Raw genomic sequence first — 13420 nt, 5'->3', positions numbered from 1 at the left:
GCCGGGCAAGGCTGACAGGCTCAGCTTCACATGGTGCTCGAACGGAGAGGTCCCGGGGGACCGGGTCCATTAATTAATATGCCTGGGCCCCAACCTGGACTTGGTAGATAGAGGTGGAGGTGGACTTGGTCTGGCTCAATTGGATCCTTCAGCCTTACTCTGAGCTACCTGCAAACAATCCCCACCGGTGTCTGGAAACCTTTTGCTAGGACGCAACTCGTCCTCGCACGCAAAGTCCTGCTTCCTTGAATCCTGTAAGAGACAGCTTCTACACCTTGCCCCATGTCATGCCGAGCCTCTGGAACCAGGCGAACCACGAGGCAGTCTCGACGTCGGGAAAGGTCGATTGCCAAAAGGCCGCGAAGGACCCTGTGCAATAATCAACGTCAGAAGAGAAAAGTGCTTGTGATTTTCGAATATTCTGAGTATGGGTAGGTATGAGGAGGTAGCTAGGTAGAGCTGCTTGCGAGTACGGGTAGGGGTAGTGGCATAATCATGTACCCGAGCTCGAGCTCGAGCACACACTCACCTCCAACTGGTCCGCGCGCTCCGAACCCCAAGGCTTCGATGGCCCATGGAGCAAGGTAGACGAGGATCCCAATGGCGACGACGGTAAGGATCGCCGCGGTGAGGACCGGATGTTCTCTCACAAAGTCACGGCCGATGGCGTAGGCTTTGTCGTATGCTTCCTGGATCGCGCCACCCATGGCCTTCCCTGCCTGCAGCGCGGCAATCAGACCGTCCAGCACGCGCTTTGCCAGCCCTTCATACCAGCCGTTTGTGTGCACGATGTCGTTGAGACGGTCCTGAAGGTCTCGACCAGGCTTCTCGGCTGTGAAGAGGACGGAGAGAATCGAGGCTGCAAGCTGCTTCTCGTCGTCGTCGGTGGCGGCGGTGGGGGGGTGGACTTGTCGGTGCAGGTTGTTGGCTTCTTTGGTGTCCGTGTAGTAATCAGGTGATAGCTTGTCGCCGTCAGCTCCTCCGAAGCATTCAAGAATCGATCTGAAAAAGTCCATGGTGGAAAATGGAAACTGTGCCCTCTTGAGGCTCTTGATGTTTATGGCAATGATTTCTCAGATAGGACGGTGTTGAGGTAGTAGCCAGAAGGGAAACTGCTCAGAGATAAAATGTCCAGCGCAGTTGATGGATAAATGAGGCTGGCATCCCAGGCCGCAGCGTTGACATGTCTGCCTTGCTGCCTACAGCCGCATTGCCTGTACCGGGGGGCCGTTGTTACACAAGCGGCTGAAAGCCCTCCAATAGCATCAAGCCACGAGCTTTGATCACACTTGGTGATATATTTATGTAGGCATGTCGACATCTCTGGCCCGTGATACTCTTGTCCATTCCATGTTTGCCTTGGGCATATCAGTTGGAGGCTAGTGGATGTGTCCATTGAACATGGCGACATCCAGTTCATTTGCAGTAAGGCTACCAGAACTCATCACGTAAGCAAGGCTGTGACCCTCACGTGACGCCTCCCGCCAGCGCAACACTTTTCGCCCTAAAAGTTGCTTCCGCCTTCCACATCTAACGTTTTGTCATGCACACGCCTCTTGGACTATCAACCTCCTCCAGAGACCCAAATACCTTACTGTTTTCCTGCTTCTACATCAATCTCCCACACTCGAACGACCCAAACAATGTCTTCCAGCCAAGCCTACCAACTTCCCACCCAATCCAGCGCCTTCGCGACCGGCTACGCTGCAGGCGAAGCATCCAACGGTCCTCTGGTCCAGTATGTGTGCGGCGAGTGCAACACGAAAGTGAGTCTGGGAAGAGGCGACGTCATCCGATGCAGCATGTGTGGGCACAGAGTGCTTTACAAGGAGAGAACGAAGCGGTATGTCATGCGCCCTTTCCAATCCTGAAAAGTGGCTGGTCGCATGGTGTATGGACTCGTTGCTGACGACGAGATACAGGATGGTGCAGTTTGAGGCTCGATAAACGATGACCATCCACGTCCTGCCGATAGCTACGCAGACATGACCGGACCGCAGGGTCGTGAGGGACGATGCAGACGCAATGCAAAATGGTTTTCGTGATGATGGTTCTTTGCATAGCCCAGGCGTTATTAGGATGGCTTCGCAGGCAGGTGGCACCGCTCAACCGGAACGATAGATATGCGCAAAGAAGATACAGAATGATGAATACCCAACGAGCCCCTTCCAGACGAGATGGCATACAGATGACATTATATTTTTGGCAGCTTCCGTTCTATGCTCGGTTGGTGAAATCTATGAACTTTTCGAATTCTTTCAGGGCTCTTCCACTTGCTATGCACCATCTGGCCTTCTTGACGCCTTCCTTCCATCTTCCGCCCGCCGGCCCTCGCTCCGTGATGACCTCGCCACTTTCGCAGGAATCAGCATCACAAACACCGCTCACGACCAACAATGCCGCAATATTCATTAGCACAAAGTGCAGGATCGGGTCGTCGGGAGGTCGTTCGTTGCGCAGAATGCTCATCAAAACAGCAGCATTTTGCCTTGGCAATCCTCCACCGCCAACCTGCGACAATGGGTGTGCAGGTAAACCAAAGTCGGCGGGCTCAAGCTCGAACCTCTCCACCTTCGAAATGTATTTGGGTGGCGGCTCGTCGTCACTGGTGTCATCCTCCTCTTCTTCATCCCGATCGCCCCTGTAATCTGGATTCTCGGATTCTCTTAGCAACCAGCAATTCGTTTTGCCCGCACAACTTATCTCGTCGAGATCTTCCTGCCCGCAAACCACGAGCGCCTTGGTCGCACCAGACAATTGCAGCGCCTGTGCAAAGACGGGACCCAGCTCTTGATAGGCGACACCCACTACTCGTGCTTCAATATGCGCCTCCACAGGGTTGGCAAGCGGCCCCATCAAATTGAAGATTGTCCTCAGTCCAAGTTCTCTTCGCACGGTTGCGGCATATTTCATGCCGGGGTGGAAATTCGGGGCATAAAGGAATGTGTAATTCGTATGCTCGTACGCCTCGGGCAACAGCGCCGCACTCAGCGCTTCTATCTTGGGCGCTTTGGGTAAAATTGCATTCAGCACATCTGCCGATCCAGACATGGAGGTCTGCGCCCTATTCCCGTGCTTCGCCATTAACAGTATTGGCGACGCGATGATGGACGCCGTGGTCGAGATATTGAAAGTCGAGTGTGAATCTCCACCGGTCCCCACGATATCGCACAGTCCACCCCTGTAACTGCCCAGGGCTATACCATCACGCTTCCTCTTTCGCACGACTTCTCTCAACTTGTGTTTATCCACTTGCACCGCGGCGTCGCGCATGCTTTGTGCGCATTTTGCAATCACATCCGGATGTCGATCTTTGCCCGTCGAATGTAAGAGCGTGAGCAGGGCGGCGAGCTGCGTGGGGTTCAACTGGTTGTCGAACGTGCGGGAGAAGGCCAGCGCAATGTCTTCAGCCTTGACGTTGTTGTCCAGAGGAGGCGGAGCGGACAGCTTCTTAAGCAGCGGGGCTATCGAGACGTACTTGGGCGGAGAGTCGGCCATTGTTCAGTATGGCATAGACAGAGAGACACGCCGGAAAGAATAAACGGACTTACAAGCGCTATTTGCGCTGCAGGATCATGAGTCAAAAGCGCATGTGGTTGCGGGGCACAAATTGTTTCTCCTCGAGCTCTGCTGTGGAGAAACTGCGCCATCACTTGAAACCCCTGATTGCTTGGCAAGGAAGGCAAGAAGGGACTCAGCCTCGTTCAGCCTTGTCAAGCTTCGTGGCCACCATATTCGATGCCACTTGTTGCTTCAGCATGCATCTGAAAATCCTTATTGTTGGACTCCATGCTATCTCGTAGGCTTCGCCGAGTTCGTATATCCAACGCTGCATGCCCACCTCCTCACTCCGTTCACGAACCTGGGCCCCGGGTGCAGAATGTGGTGCTGATGTCGGACTCGTCTCACAGCCTGGGTTACCTCTAGCCAACGAGGCACTCCTCACACGACGCAAGAATTCCTGCGAGAAGCTCCTCCAGTGCGGATTCACCAACAAGGTATTCTGCCGAAAGAACGACTCTGACTCGGATACAGCATCTCCTGCAATACTCCGCACGAGGCTGAACTACGCCTTCTCCGGAAGTTATCCTGTGCTGCCCGCCTGCGGAGGGCCTCGGCGGAATCCCTCTACCTTCCAGGTTGTATTGGAGTACTCTGTATCCCCACACATCCTCAATCAATCACGATGGCTCTTCCTGAGTCTAGTCCTCTCCATATTTCACGGCTATCTATGCCGCACAGCCGAGTTGTATGCTGCAATTGCACCCGCGGCTTTAGTGAGAGAGCGTAGGTTCCTTCTCGTGCAGAACTGTTTCATGAGCAGACTTCTGCCAACGACAGATCAGCTCATCTCAGTTTAACACCCTTGTCTAAAACTTACATCTAGACACCGAAGTCGACTGATGATTTGTCCTTTTGTGTTCGACTCTTAGAAACAGCTTCTGCATGGATATATACAATGCCGTATCTGGCGGAGGAACACTACCCAATTCCGGGAACAGATTTGCTAACGTGGATGTTTGACCACCGCGGTCCATACGATGAAGACAAGCCGGTATGAGTAAAGGCCACTGGCTCTGTCCTTGCTACTGGTGGTGCAGTTCATTTGCTCACAGTTCATTCCAGGTATACATCGATGCATCAAACCCTTCGCGATCGATATCCTGCCGGCAGGCTCGCAAGCTGGTCCGCGAGCTTGCAGCCGGACTCCATGGTATTGGCCTGAAGAAAGGGGATTGTGTCTGTGTCATGGCTTTCAACGATGTATGCTTTGCTGCATGGTTCTACCTTTCCCCTTCTTTCTGCTCGTCAAATTGCCCTCAAACACTTCACTTTTTTGGCATCATTTATCCTGCGATTGGTAGCAGCTGCTAAACAACGATTGCAGATCTATTACTCTATGGTCTTCCTCGGGATAATCGCCGCTGGTGGAATCTTCTCTGGTGTAAACCCTTCGTATACCCCCTTCGAGCTGGCCCACGCCATTCGTACCGCAGACGTTACGCATCTGATCGTCGAGCCTGAGTTTCTTCCCAAAGCACTACTTGCGACAAGAGAATGTTCTATTCCTGCATCGAATGTTTTCGCCTTCGACGTTCTGAACCAGGACATTCCACAACATCTGGGAGTCCAAAGTTGGACCGTGCTGCTGCAGAGTGGTCAGAAGGACTGGGAACGGTTTGACGATGAAGAACGCAGCAAAGAGACTATTGTCGCCAGGCTGTTCAGTAGTGGGACGACGGGGATGCCAAAGGCGTTAGGCATCTCGGTCTGGAATCTTGTGAGTTGGCTGCGATTGTTCCGCGAGAAAGCCGTTGATGCTGATTAGGCTTCAGGTTGCCCAACACATTGTGGTGATGGAAGTTAGGCCTCGGCCGTACGAGGTTAGCAGGAGCAATTTTCTCCATGTCTCGATACTGACTATGCTCAGCCTCGTCGTCTTATCTCAAACCCGCTTTTCCATGTGTCACAAGTGCCGCGAGTCCATACAAGCGCGATTAAATCCGGGATCCCAACACACATTATGCGTCGCTTCGAGCTCGAGACGTGGCTTTCCAACATTTCCAGGTATAACATCACCGAAGTGAACATCGTCCCCATGATGGTCATAAGCCTTCTGACATCTGGCCATCTCGACTCCGGGAAATACTCGTTGAAGGCACTTCGAAATGCTTGGTGTGGCTCAGCACCTCTGGACAAGAGCCTTCAGTTTCGCTTTAAGAAGTATCTGCGGCCTGATACCCCCTTCAACCAAGCCTGGGGAATGAGCGAGACCACGTGCTTAGCGATGTGGTTCTACTACCCAGAGCAGGACTCTACCGGAAGCGTTGGCAGACTGTTGCCCAACTGTGACGCCAAGGTCGTCGACGAAGATGGCAATGACGTTACCGATCTCAAGGGATCGGATGGATTGAACCTCAGAGGCGAACTGTGCATTCGAGGTCCTATCATTGTCAAGGGATATTACAAGAACGAAGAAGCGAATAAACGCGACTGGGATGAAGAGGGTTATTTCCATACAGGAGACATTGCCTATTGTGACTCGGAGACAAAGAAGTGGTATATCGTTGATCGCAAGAAGGTGTGTCCCTACCATGGTTATAACGTCTTGACGCTATCGTTCGGACGAAGAAGTGGCTGATCTCTCCTCTGGCAGGAACTTATCAAAGTCCGTGGGTTCCAAGTCGCACCCGCCGAACTCGAAGCTGTACTTCTTCTGCACCCCAACATCGTGGATTGCGCAGTCATTGGGGTACAAGCGGCGATCGACGAGTCGGAGCTCCCGCGAGCATACGTGGTGGTACGACCAGGCACGACCATCACGGAGGCTGAAATCAGAGAGTTCACCAAAGACAAGTTAGCACGGTACAAGCAGTTCGACGGTGGTATAAGATTTATAGACGAGGTGCCCAGGAACGCGAACGGTAAGATTCAGAAAGCGGAGCTGAGGGAGTTGGTCAAGAGGGAAATGGGTGCTAGACTGTGATGGAGGCAAAGGCCGGTCGTCAGTTTCTTTCTGCGCTTCTAGATATCAATAGAAAGCAAGAATCAGCGACTGCAAGATAATAAGATATGGGCGGAAAGTAGCCGCTTTATGGTCACCCCTATGACAAGGTGCTAACGGCAAAGGGCAAAGCGCGATATAGAGGCATGAGGTCATAAAAAGGGTCACGACGGACTGCCTGAGCTACCCTGACCGCCTCGGAGCTTGGAACTTTCACAGAATGAAATCTACTGACGTTAACCATGGTATACGGCCGATTAAACACACCAGGAGATCAATCTCCAAAGGGGTATTGGGATATCCCTAACCCTTTCTTGCAAATATCTGGGGAGATGGCAGGGAACTTCTAGCACCCTCTACGTCGAGACGCCTCAAACCCAGCGCCCCTCTTTCTCACCTCGGATCAGATGCCAAAGTATTCGAAAACTTTGAATTTAACAACCCTTGCGAGCAGCCAACGATCCGAGCCGCACAACCTTGATCTACATATCTAGCTCGCGTGAGATATCTTGTGGGATAAATCATGGAGAACAGCGAACGGGTCACCAGCCCCGAGGGAGCTTCGAGGGTGTCAACACGAGACACATCTCGTGTGCTCTCGAGAGACTACGCTGAGCAGAATCTGTCGAGATCGCCGTCTCAAAATCAGCCTCGTGCTAATTACACCGAGTTCAACTTTGGCCCAGCGACACTGCGTCATCGCATCAGTAGCCTAGGAACGAGTCAAAATCTAAGCCCGGGCCCAGCACGAGCTTGGGGAAGAGACTATGCCGAGTCCAGCAGAAGATCTGTTGCCATTGCTGCGCCTTCAGCACGAGGGGATGTCACTGACACTGCATCCCGCAAATTCTCCCTGGCAGGTCCACAACCCGTGGAAACTTTGGCCGCGAACCAACCATACATCGATCCGGGATATACACAACTCAACCCTGCTTATGATCAGCCAACGAATGTCCGGCCCGTATGGGGCTTGGCTAAACCTTTGCCTCGCGTGCTAAGACCTGGTATGGTTCCAGCAAAGGACGAACTTGAGCAGGAAGTCCAAGAAGAGGAAAGAGAGGTCCAGCAGCCAGCGACCGCAGATATTGAGGCTGGCAGAATCGAACCCTCCCTCAGGCCTGACAAGGTATCCTCCCAGTTAGACGCTATCCGACGGGAGAGAGAAATATCGTTATACCGCTCCTACCAAAACCAGTACCAAGAGTCGCCGGCATTTTCACCCTTTGGCGCCGGTCGAAGAACTTCAGATGCGCCGACTGAAACACCATACACCCGGATTCGACCGGAAGACACGATTGAGGAAGAAGTCGGCTCTGAGCCACAACAGGCAGAACAAGTCGAGCCGCCAGAACTGTCGTTGCCCGAAGCAGTGGCAAATGTCAAGCAAGCAAGGGAGGAAGAGGAATTGAAAGACGTACCCTACCAAGATGCAGTTCCTTTGGCAGCTTATCAAGCCGAAGACGAAGAGGTCCACAACCTGCATACATATTGGTCGATTATCCGGCTGCGCTTTCGAGAGCCGTTGGCCGAGCTCCTGGCAGTACGTCACCCTTCCGTTACATTTCTTCTCCTGTTGTGCTCGTAAATGTTACTTTGGAAATGCTGAAGATCAGAAAATCAATGAGCACATGCTAACGTTCGATTCCACTCCTTAGATCATGGTTCAGTACACACTCGGATTCAGCGCCAACCTGTCAATGACTGTATCACGTGGCACAGCTGGGGTCAACGATACAGGAGCCTGGGCATGGGGACTTGCGACTATGTTAGCCATCTATATCGCTGGCGGGATATCCGGCGCTCACCTGAACCCAGCAATATCACTGATGCTCTACATCTATCGGGGATTTCCGTTGCGCAAAATGCCTATGTATGTCGCGGCACAGATGCTCGGTGCTTTCCTTGCAGCTTTGATTGCCTTCGGCATCTTTCAACCCGGTCTCAACGCTCTAGAGCTATATTTGGCGCAAGAGCAACAACGTCTCCTAGTGGAAAAGGACTCAATTGAAGGCTGGAGGTCAGCTCCAGCGTTACCACATGCGTCAGCGGTATCAACGGTGGTGTTATCCAATTTTCTCACCTTCCCACGCGCTCTTTGGGTCAACAGCAGTACAGCATTTCTTGCCGAACTCATGGGTACAGCCATTTTGACTATCTCGGTGCTCGCGCTGGGCGATGACACCAATGCTCCTCCCGGGGCTGGAATGAACGCCTTCATAGTCGGCCTGCTGGTTACCGTCCTTGGTATGGCGTAAGTATCAGGCCTTTTTCTTGCTCCTTCTCCTCCCTGTCCGCTGATTTCTGTCTGGCGATGTCTTTCTGCCGATTGGGGAATTCCAAACTCCCTGAGCCAAGTGGGAATCAAGATGAGGCAGGAGCGGAATCAAAATGAAGGAACTCACATTAGCGCATTGGCTGACTTGTCAACGCACTTCCCTCTACAGATTCGGTTACATCACTGGTCTAGCCATGAATCCAGCCCGCGACTTCGGTCCCCGCCTTGCCATGCTCGTCCTCGGCTACGGCACCCCCAAAACCCTCTTCGCAGACGGCTACTGGTTCAAGGTGGCATGCTTAGGACCCATTATCGGTGCGATTTTGGGAGGTCTTCTTTATGACGCGGCAATATTCGTCGGCGGCGAAAGTCCTGTGAACTATCCCACGAGACGGATTCGACGGGCCGCGCGGAAGTGGAGGAAGCGGTGGAAAGCGAGGATGAACTTCAGACGTACAAAGCAAACAAAACGATGAGGCTTGTATGCCAAGGGATGGAGCTTTTTGCGCTGGAAATTTCAGTGAGATGCGGGCCATTTGTTGGCAGACAGACATGCCGATTGTGCATGCTGTAATGTGTTATCTAGCAGGTAATGGTATTGATATTGGGAGGCTGTGGTGTTCCAGGTCTGCAGGGGTCATCTGCCAAATTTAATTTGAGCATGAAATCTGGCTGATATGCAGCGTTCTCATTGTCATAATCAATATGGACCTGATCAATGCTTCGAGCTCCCTTTAAGATTGGATATTTGGACGGTAGAACAACGTCGACAGTGGAAAGGGAGAACCTAACGTTTCCGCGCGCCTATGGCCCGCAGTAATACGAGTCCCTCACGTGATGCGATTCAATAGCCGAGTCTTGGCGCGTCTCAGCTCCGATCCCCGAATATCAGACGGAGGATTGCTTCCAGGCGACAGGATAAGAGGCTTCCCTGGTTTACATCAATCTCAGTCGGCACTGTATTTCCCTGCATATTTACATCGATCTTGAACCACTCACTCCATTGCGGCTCAATTGTTGCCACGACCTAGTTGCTTAACAGTTGACTCCATCACCCTCTGATGTCCCGGGTGTGCAAATCCGACTTCAATCGCCAATGTTCTCGTCCGCCTTCAAATCCTTTACCTCGAATATAACATCCAACTATGAAGTGTCCAAATCTCCATCTGCGACTGTAGGGGTCTGGACCATCTTCGATGCCAAGAAGAAGAACAGTGGCACACAGGCGTCGATTTTCATTTTTGACAGGAAATCGCTCGATGTCACCAGCAGTGGGTTTGGAGCACGTGCTACCAGTGCCACGTCGGTCCGCAAGATCCAAGATGAAGTTGTCGAGCGCTTGAAGAAGGAAGCCAGCAGCCTGGCGCGCCTCCGCCATCCCTCTATTCTGCAACTGCTTGAACCCGTCGAAGAAACCCGCAGTGGAGGGTTGATGTTTGCAACAGAGCCGGTCTTGTGCTCCTTATCCGCTGCCCTTGCAAAGAAGGATCGGAGTGGGAATGGAAGGGGGAAGAGTATCTCGCGGTCTACGTCGAACGATGGAGCCACTTCTCGCGCACAGGACGACGTGGAAATCGACGAATTGGAAATCCAGAAGGGGCTGCTGCAGGTCGCGAAAGGGCTGGAGTTCCTACACGATTCTGCTAAGCTTGTCCACGGGAATTTGACCCCAGACGCCATCATGATTAATGCCAAGTCAGACTGGAAGATCTCCGGACTCGGCTTTGCTGGGCCGCCGGACGGAGCAGAAGGACACCAACCTGTCCCTCAAATTTCTCTCTCTGAAGTGCTCCACCACGACTCTCGAATTCCTCGAACAGTTCAATTGGACCTCGACTATACTTCCCCTGATTTCGTGCTCGACTCAAACATCAACTTCTCGGCCGACATCTTTTCACTGGGTCTAGTTGTCCTCGCATGCTACAGACAGCCTCATAGGTCACCTATTGAAACCCATGGCAACCAGTCAACGTATAAAAGGATCTTCAGCAGCGCTTCCACTGTCCCAACCGGCGCTAACAACTATCTCTGCGACGACACCTTACCGCGCGAGTTGAATGTCACGTTACCGAGAATGTTAACCAGGCGACCAGCGCAGCGAATGACTGCCAGTGAGTTCCAGCAATCGCAGTACTTTGACAATATTTTGGTGAACACTATGAGATTTTTGGATGCATTTCCGGCAAAGACTCCTGCAGAGAAATCTCAATTCATGAAGGGCCTTGGTCGAGTCCTTCCTCAATTTCCGCCTTCGGTCCTGGGAAAGAAGATCCTTAGTGTTCTTCTGGACGAGATGAAGGACCGGGAATTGCTCCCACTCATCATGCAAAATATCTTTCTGATAGTCAAAGCTGTCCCTTTCAGCAAAGAGCTTGTCTCGGACAACATCCTGCCTCGGATGAGAGAGATATTCTTATCCAAATCGAAGTCTGAAGAACGGGATAGCGGGAAAGAGGCTGCTTTACTGGCAGTTCTCAACAACATTCAGCTCCTTGCCGAAAATTGCTCTGCGAAACAGTTCAAAGATGATGTCTTGCCCATTGTCCATGTAGCCATGGAGTCATCAACCCATTCAATCACCGATGCTGCATTACAGACATTACCGGTGGTGCTTCCTTTAATCGACTTCTCAACGGTCAAGCATGATCTGTTCCCCGTTGTGGCCAACGTTTTTAGCAAGACCAACAGCTTGACTATCAAGATTCGAGGTCTCGAGGCGCTTGGGGTACTTTGCGGCGTCTCAGCCAAACAGACGGAAAACAACATCGACGACTTTTCCGGGAAGGGTCATCCAGAAAAGCAGGACAAGAATGTTTCCAGCTTAGACAAGTTTACCATGCAAGAGAAGATCGTCCCTCTGTTGAAAGCAATCAAAACAAAAGAGCCAGCAGTGATGATGGCGGCTCTGAAAGTGTTCCGACAGATCGGGACCGTTGCAGACACTGATTTCTTAGCCATTGAGGTGATGCCTATCCTTTGGAATTTTGCTCTGGGCCCTCTGCTTGACCTTTCCCAGTTCAGCGCCTTTATGGATGTCATCAAGTCTCTCTCGAGCAAGATCGAGCGCGAACAGATTCGTAAATTGCAGGAGCTCTCTTCGAGTAGGACTTTAGAGTCGAGGACCACGCCCTCGTCACAGAAGCAGATTGGCAACGGCGTCCACCAAGCTAATCAGATCGGAAGCACAGAAGACGACTTCGAGAAACTCGTCCTCGGAGACAAGAACGTTGACAAGACGGATGTTTTTGCAGGTGCCCTTTCTGAGGGCCAAAAGTTGACCCCAAATCCGCCTTCCTTCTCATGGGCTCCGATGAGCGCTGCCGCCAGCACGAATGCATTGGCACACCAACTGTCTCCCTCGTTGCCCGTCCTTCAACCACAGCCTTTATCTCGCTCGATCACTCCGGATGTCAGTGCCTCGGCATTTCCAAGTCTTAAGCCTACCCAACCATCATCGACTTCTATTTGGGGAACATCTTCACCTTCACCGATATCTCTGCAGAATCAACATCAGGTGCTGCAACCGTCGAATTATCTCTCTAATCCTGCAAGCAGCATGTCTCCGCCGACTGCGACATCAAATACGACTTGGCAGCTTCCGCCGCCTCCTGTAGTGCAAGGGTCTCTTAATTCGGGATTTGCGCCCATGATAGCTCCGCCTCCTGCAGGTAACACCCAGAAGACTGCTTGGCCACAGCCAAACTACAACAATTTCGGCGTGTCCTCGCAGCCAGGGCCTAGATTCAGTGCGTCAATGAACGTGCTGCAGCCGCAAAGGACTCAGCAGCAAACGCCTCAACAGCAGAAAACAGGCCTGGACAAATACGAATCTCTGCTCTGACACCAAGCGCGCAGAGTAGCCGTGAAGTTGACTAGTCGCCTTGTGCCGCGATTGGTCAGATCCAGCCGGCAAATTAGTATATGATCGATGCACGCGAAGTTGGAAGGATGAGGCGATTCTCTCGTATAATCTTTGAACTGTCTTGAGAGGACCAGTGTGCCCACAGGATTGGCCAGAAACCACCTTCGCAAATTTGAGTTACAATCAACCCGCGTTGTGCAACAGATGACACAGTCCACTCGTACCGGCGGCGCAAGGGGTTTCGCAATGGCAATGCCTTTTGGTGGACGTTATGGAGAGACGGGCAGATTGTTCCTGACATGAAAACAACCAATGGCATTGTCGCTCAGGCCCCAAACCCATGTTTCTGTGGAGCCCGCGGGCCGGCAAGAAGCTGAATCGAAGCCTTTCCCTTCGGAGCATTGCTCGGCTGCTTTACGCGAGGCCAATCGACCACGCACGAGCTCTTGTCTAGAATATCTGATTAACCCCATCTGGCCTTTCGATTCATATACTCCCATAGATGTCGAACATTCCCGTCGAAAGTGGCTTTACATCATGACAAGGCCAAGGAATTCCATCTACCTTGGCACCCTGACAACTTCAGCCCGTCGCCAGAAGTTCTTCTGTCCTCGTATTTGGGTGATTGCGAGGCCAGTGGAGCTAACCTTTTCGGAGCCATGGGACTTCGAGTATTAAAGCTCGCTCGTGCTCGCGCGAACGTGGTGAGCTTGGTATTTGTGTTTCCAGCAACACCAGCTCCTTCTGCCTAGTCAATCACCTCGACCTCCTTTTCACC

General features: G+C 52.2%; 6 protein-coding genes across 6 annotated transcripts; 4 read left to right on the top strand and 2 right to left on the bottom strand.

Annotated features, from left to right (window-relative positions):
- Positions 1–268: 268 nt before the first annotated feature.
- On the bottom strand, positions 269–1016 carry Z520_09808 (uncharacterized protein; the record flags this gene model as incomplete). Its single annotated transcript, XM_016780302.1, has 2 exons — positions 269–369; positions 530–1016. 2 exons carry the CDS (start codon positions 1014–1016, stop codon positions 269–271), a joined length of 588 nt encoding a protein of 195 aa, XP_016628545.1.
- A 627-nt stretch (positions 1017–1643) lies between these two features.
- On the top strand, positions 1644–1871 carry Z520_09807 (uncharacterized protein; the record flags this gene model as incomplete). Its single annotated transcript, XM_016780301.1, has 1 exon — positions 1644–1871. The coding sequence occupies one exon, from the start codon at positions 1644–1646 to the stop codon at positions 1869–1871; it is 228 nt and encodes a 75-aa protein (XP_016628544.1).
- Positions 1872–2217: 346 nt separating this feature from the next.
- Positions 2218–3498, bottom strand: Z520_09806 (uncharacterized protein; the record flags this gene model as incomplete). The annotated part of the gene is made up of 1 exon (XM_016780300.1): positions 2218–3498. One exon carries the CDS (start codon positions 3496–3498, stop codon positions 2218–2220), a length of 1281 nt encoding a protein of 426 aa, XP_016628543.1.
- A 961-nt stretch (positions 3499–4459) lies between these two features.
- Z520_09805 (uncharacterized protein) lies at positions 4460–6487 on the top strand (the record flags this gene model as incomplete). The annotated part of the gene is made up of 6 exons (XM_016780299.1): positions 4460–4555; positions 4627–4764; positions 4889–5281; positions 5337–5384; positions 5432–6082; positions 6158–6487. 6 exons carry the CDS (start codon positions 4460–4462, stop codon positions 6485–6487), a joined length of 1656 nt encoding a protein of 551 aa, XP_016628542.1.
- A 541-nt stretch (positions 6488–7028) lies between these two features.
- Z520_09804 (uncharacterized protein) lies at positions 7029–9256 on the top strand (the record flags this gene model as incomplete). The annotated part of the gene is made up of 4 exons (XM_016780298.1): positions 7029–8045; positions 8161–8443; positions 8534–8756; positions 8950–9256. The coding sequence occupies 4 exons, from the start codon at positions 7029–7031 to the stop codon at positions 9254–9256; spliced, it is 1830 nt and encodes a 609-aa protein (XP_016628541.1).
- Positions 9257–9876: 620 nt separating this feature from the next.
- On the top strand, positions 9877–12621 carry Z520_09803 (uncharacterized protein; the record flags this gene model as incomplete). The annotated part of the gene is made up of 1 exon (XM_016780297.1): positions 9877–12621. The coding sequence occupies one exon, from the start codon at positions 9877–9879 to the stop codon at positions 12619–12621; it is 2745 nt and encodes a 914-aa protein (XP_016628540.1).
- Positions 12622–13420: the final 799 nt, after the last annotated feature.

Source organism: Fonsecaea multimorphosa (assembly GCF_000836435.1).
Source record: "Fonsecaea multimorphosa CBS 102226 unplaced genomic scaffold supercont1.26, whole genome shotgun sequence".
In the NCBI taxonomy this organism is placed as follows: Eukaryota; Fungi; Ascomycota; class Eurotiomycetes; order Chaetothyriales; family Herpotrichiellaceae; genus Fonsecaea; species Fonsecaea multimorphosa.
The sequence above is the reverse complement of the archived record's forward strand: the minus strand, read 5'-3'. Positions and strand labels throughout refer to the sequence as shown.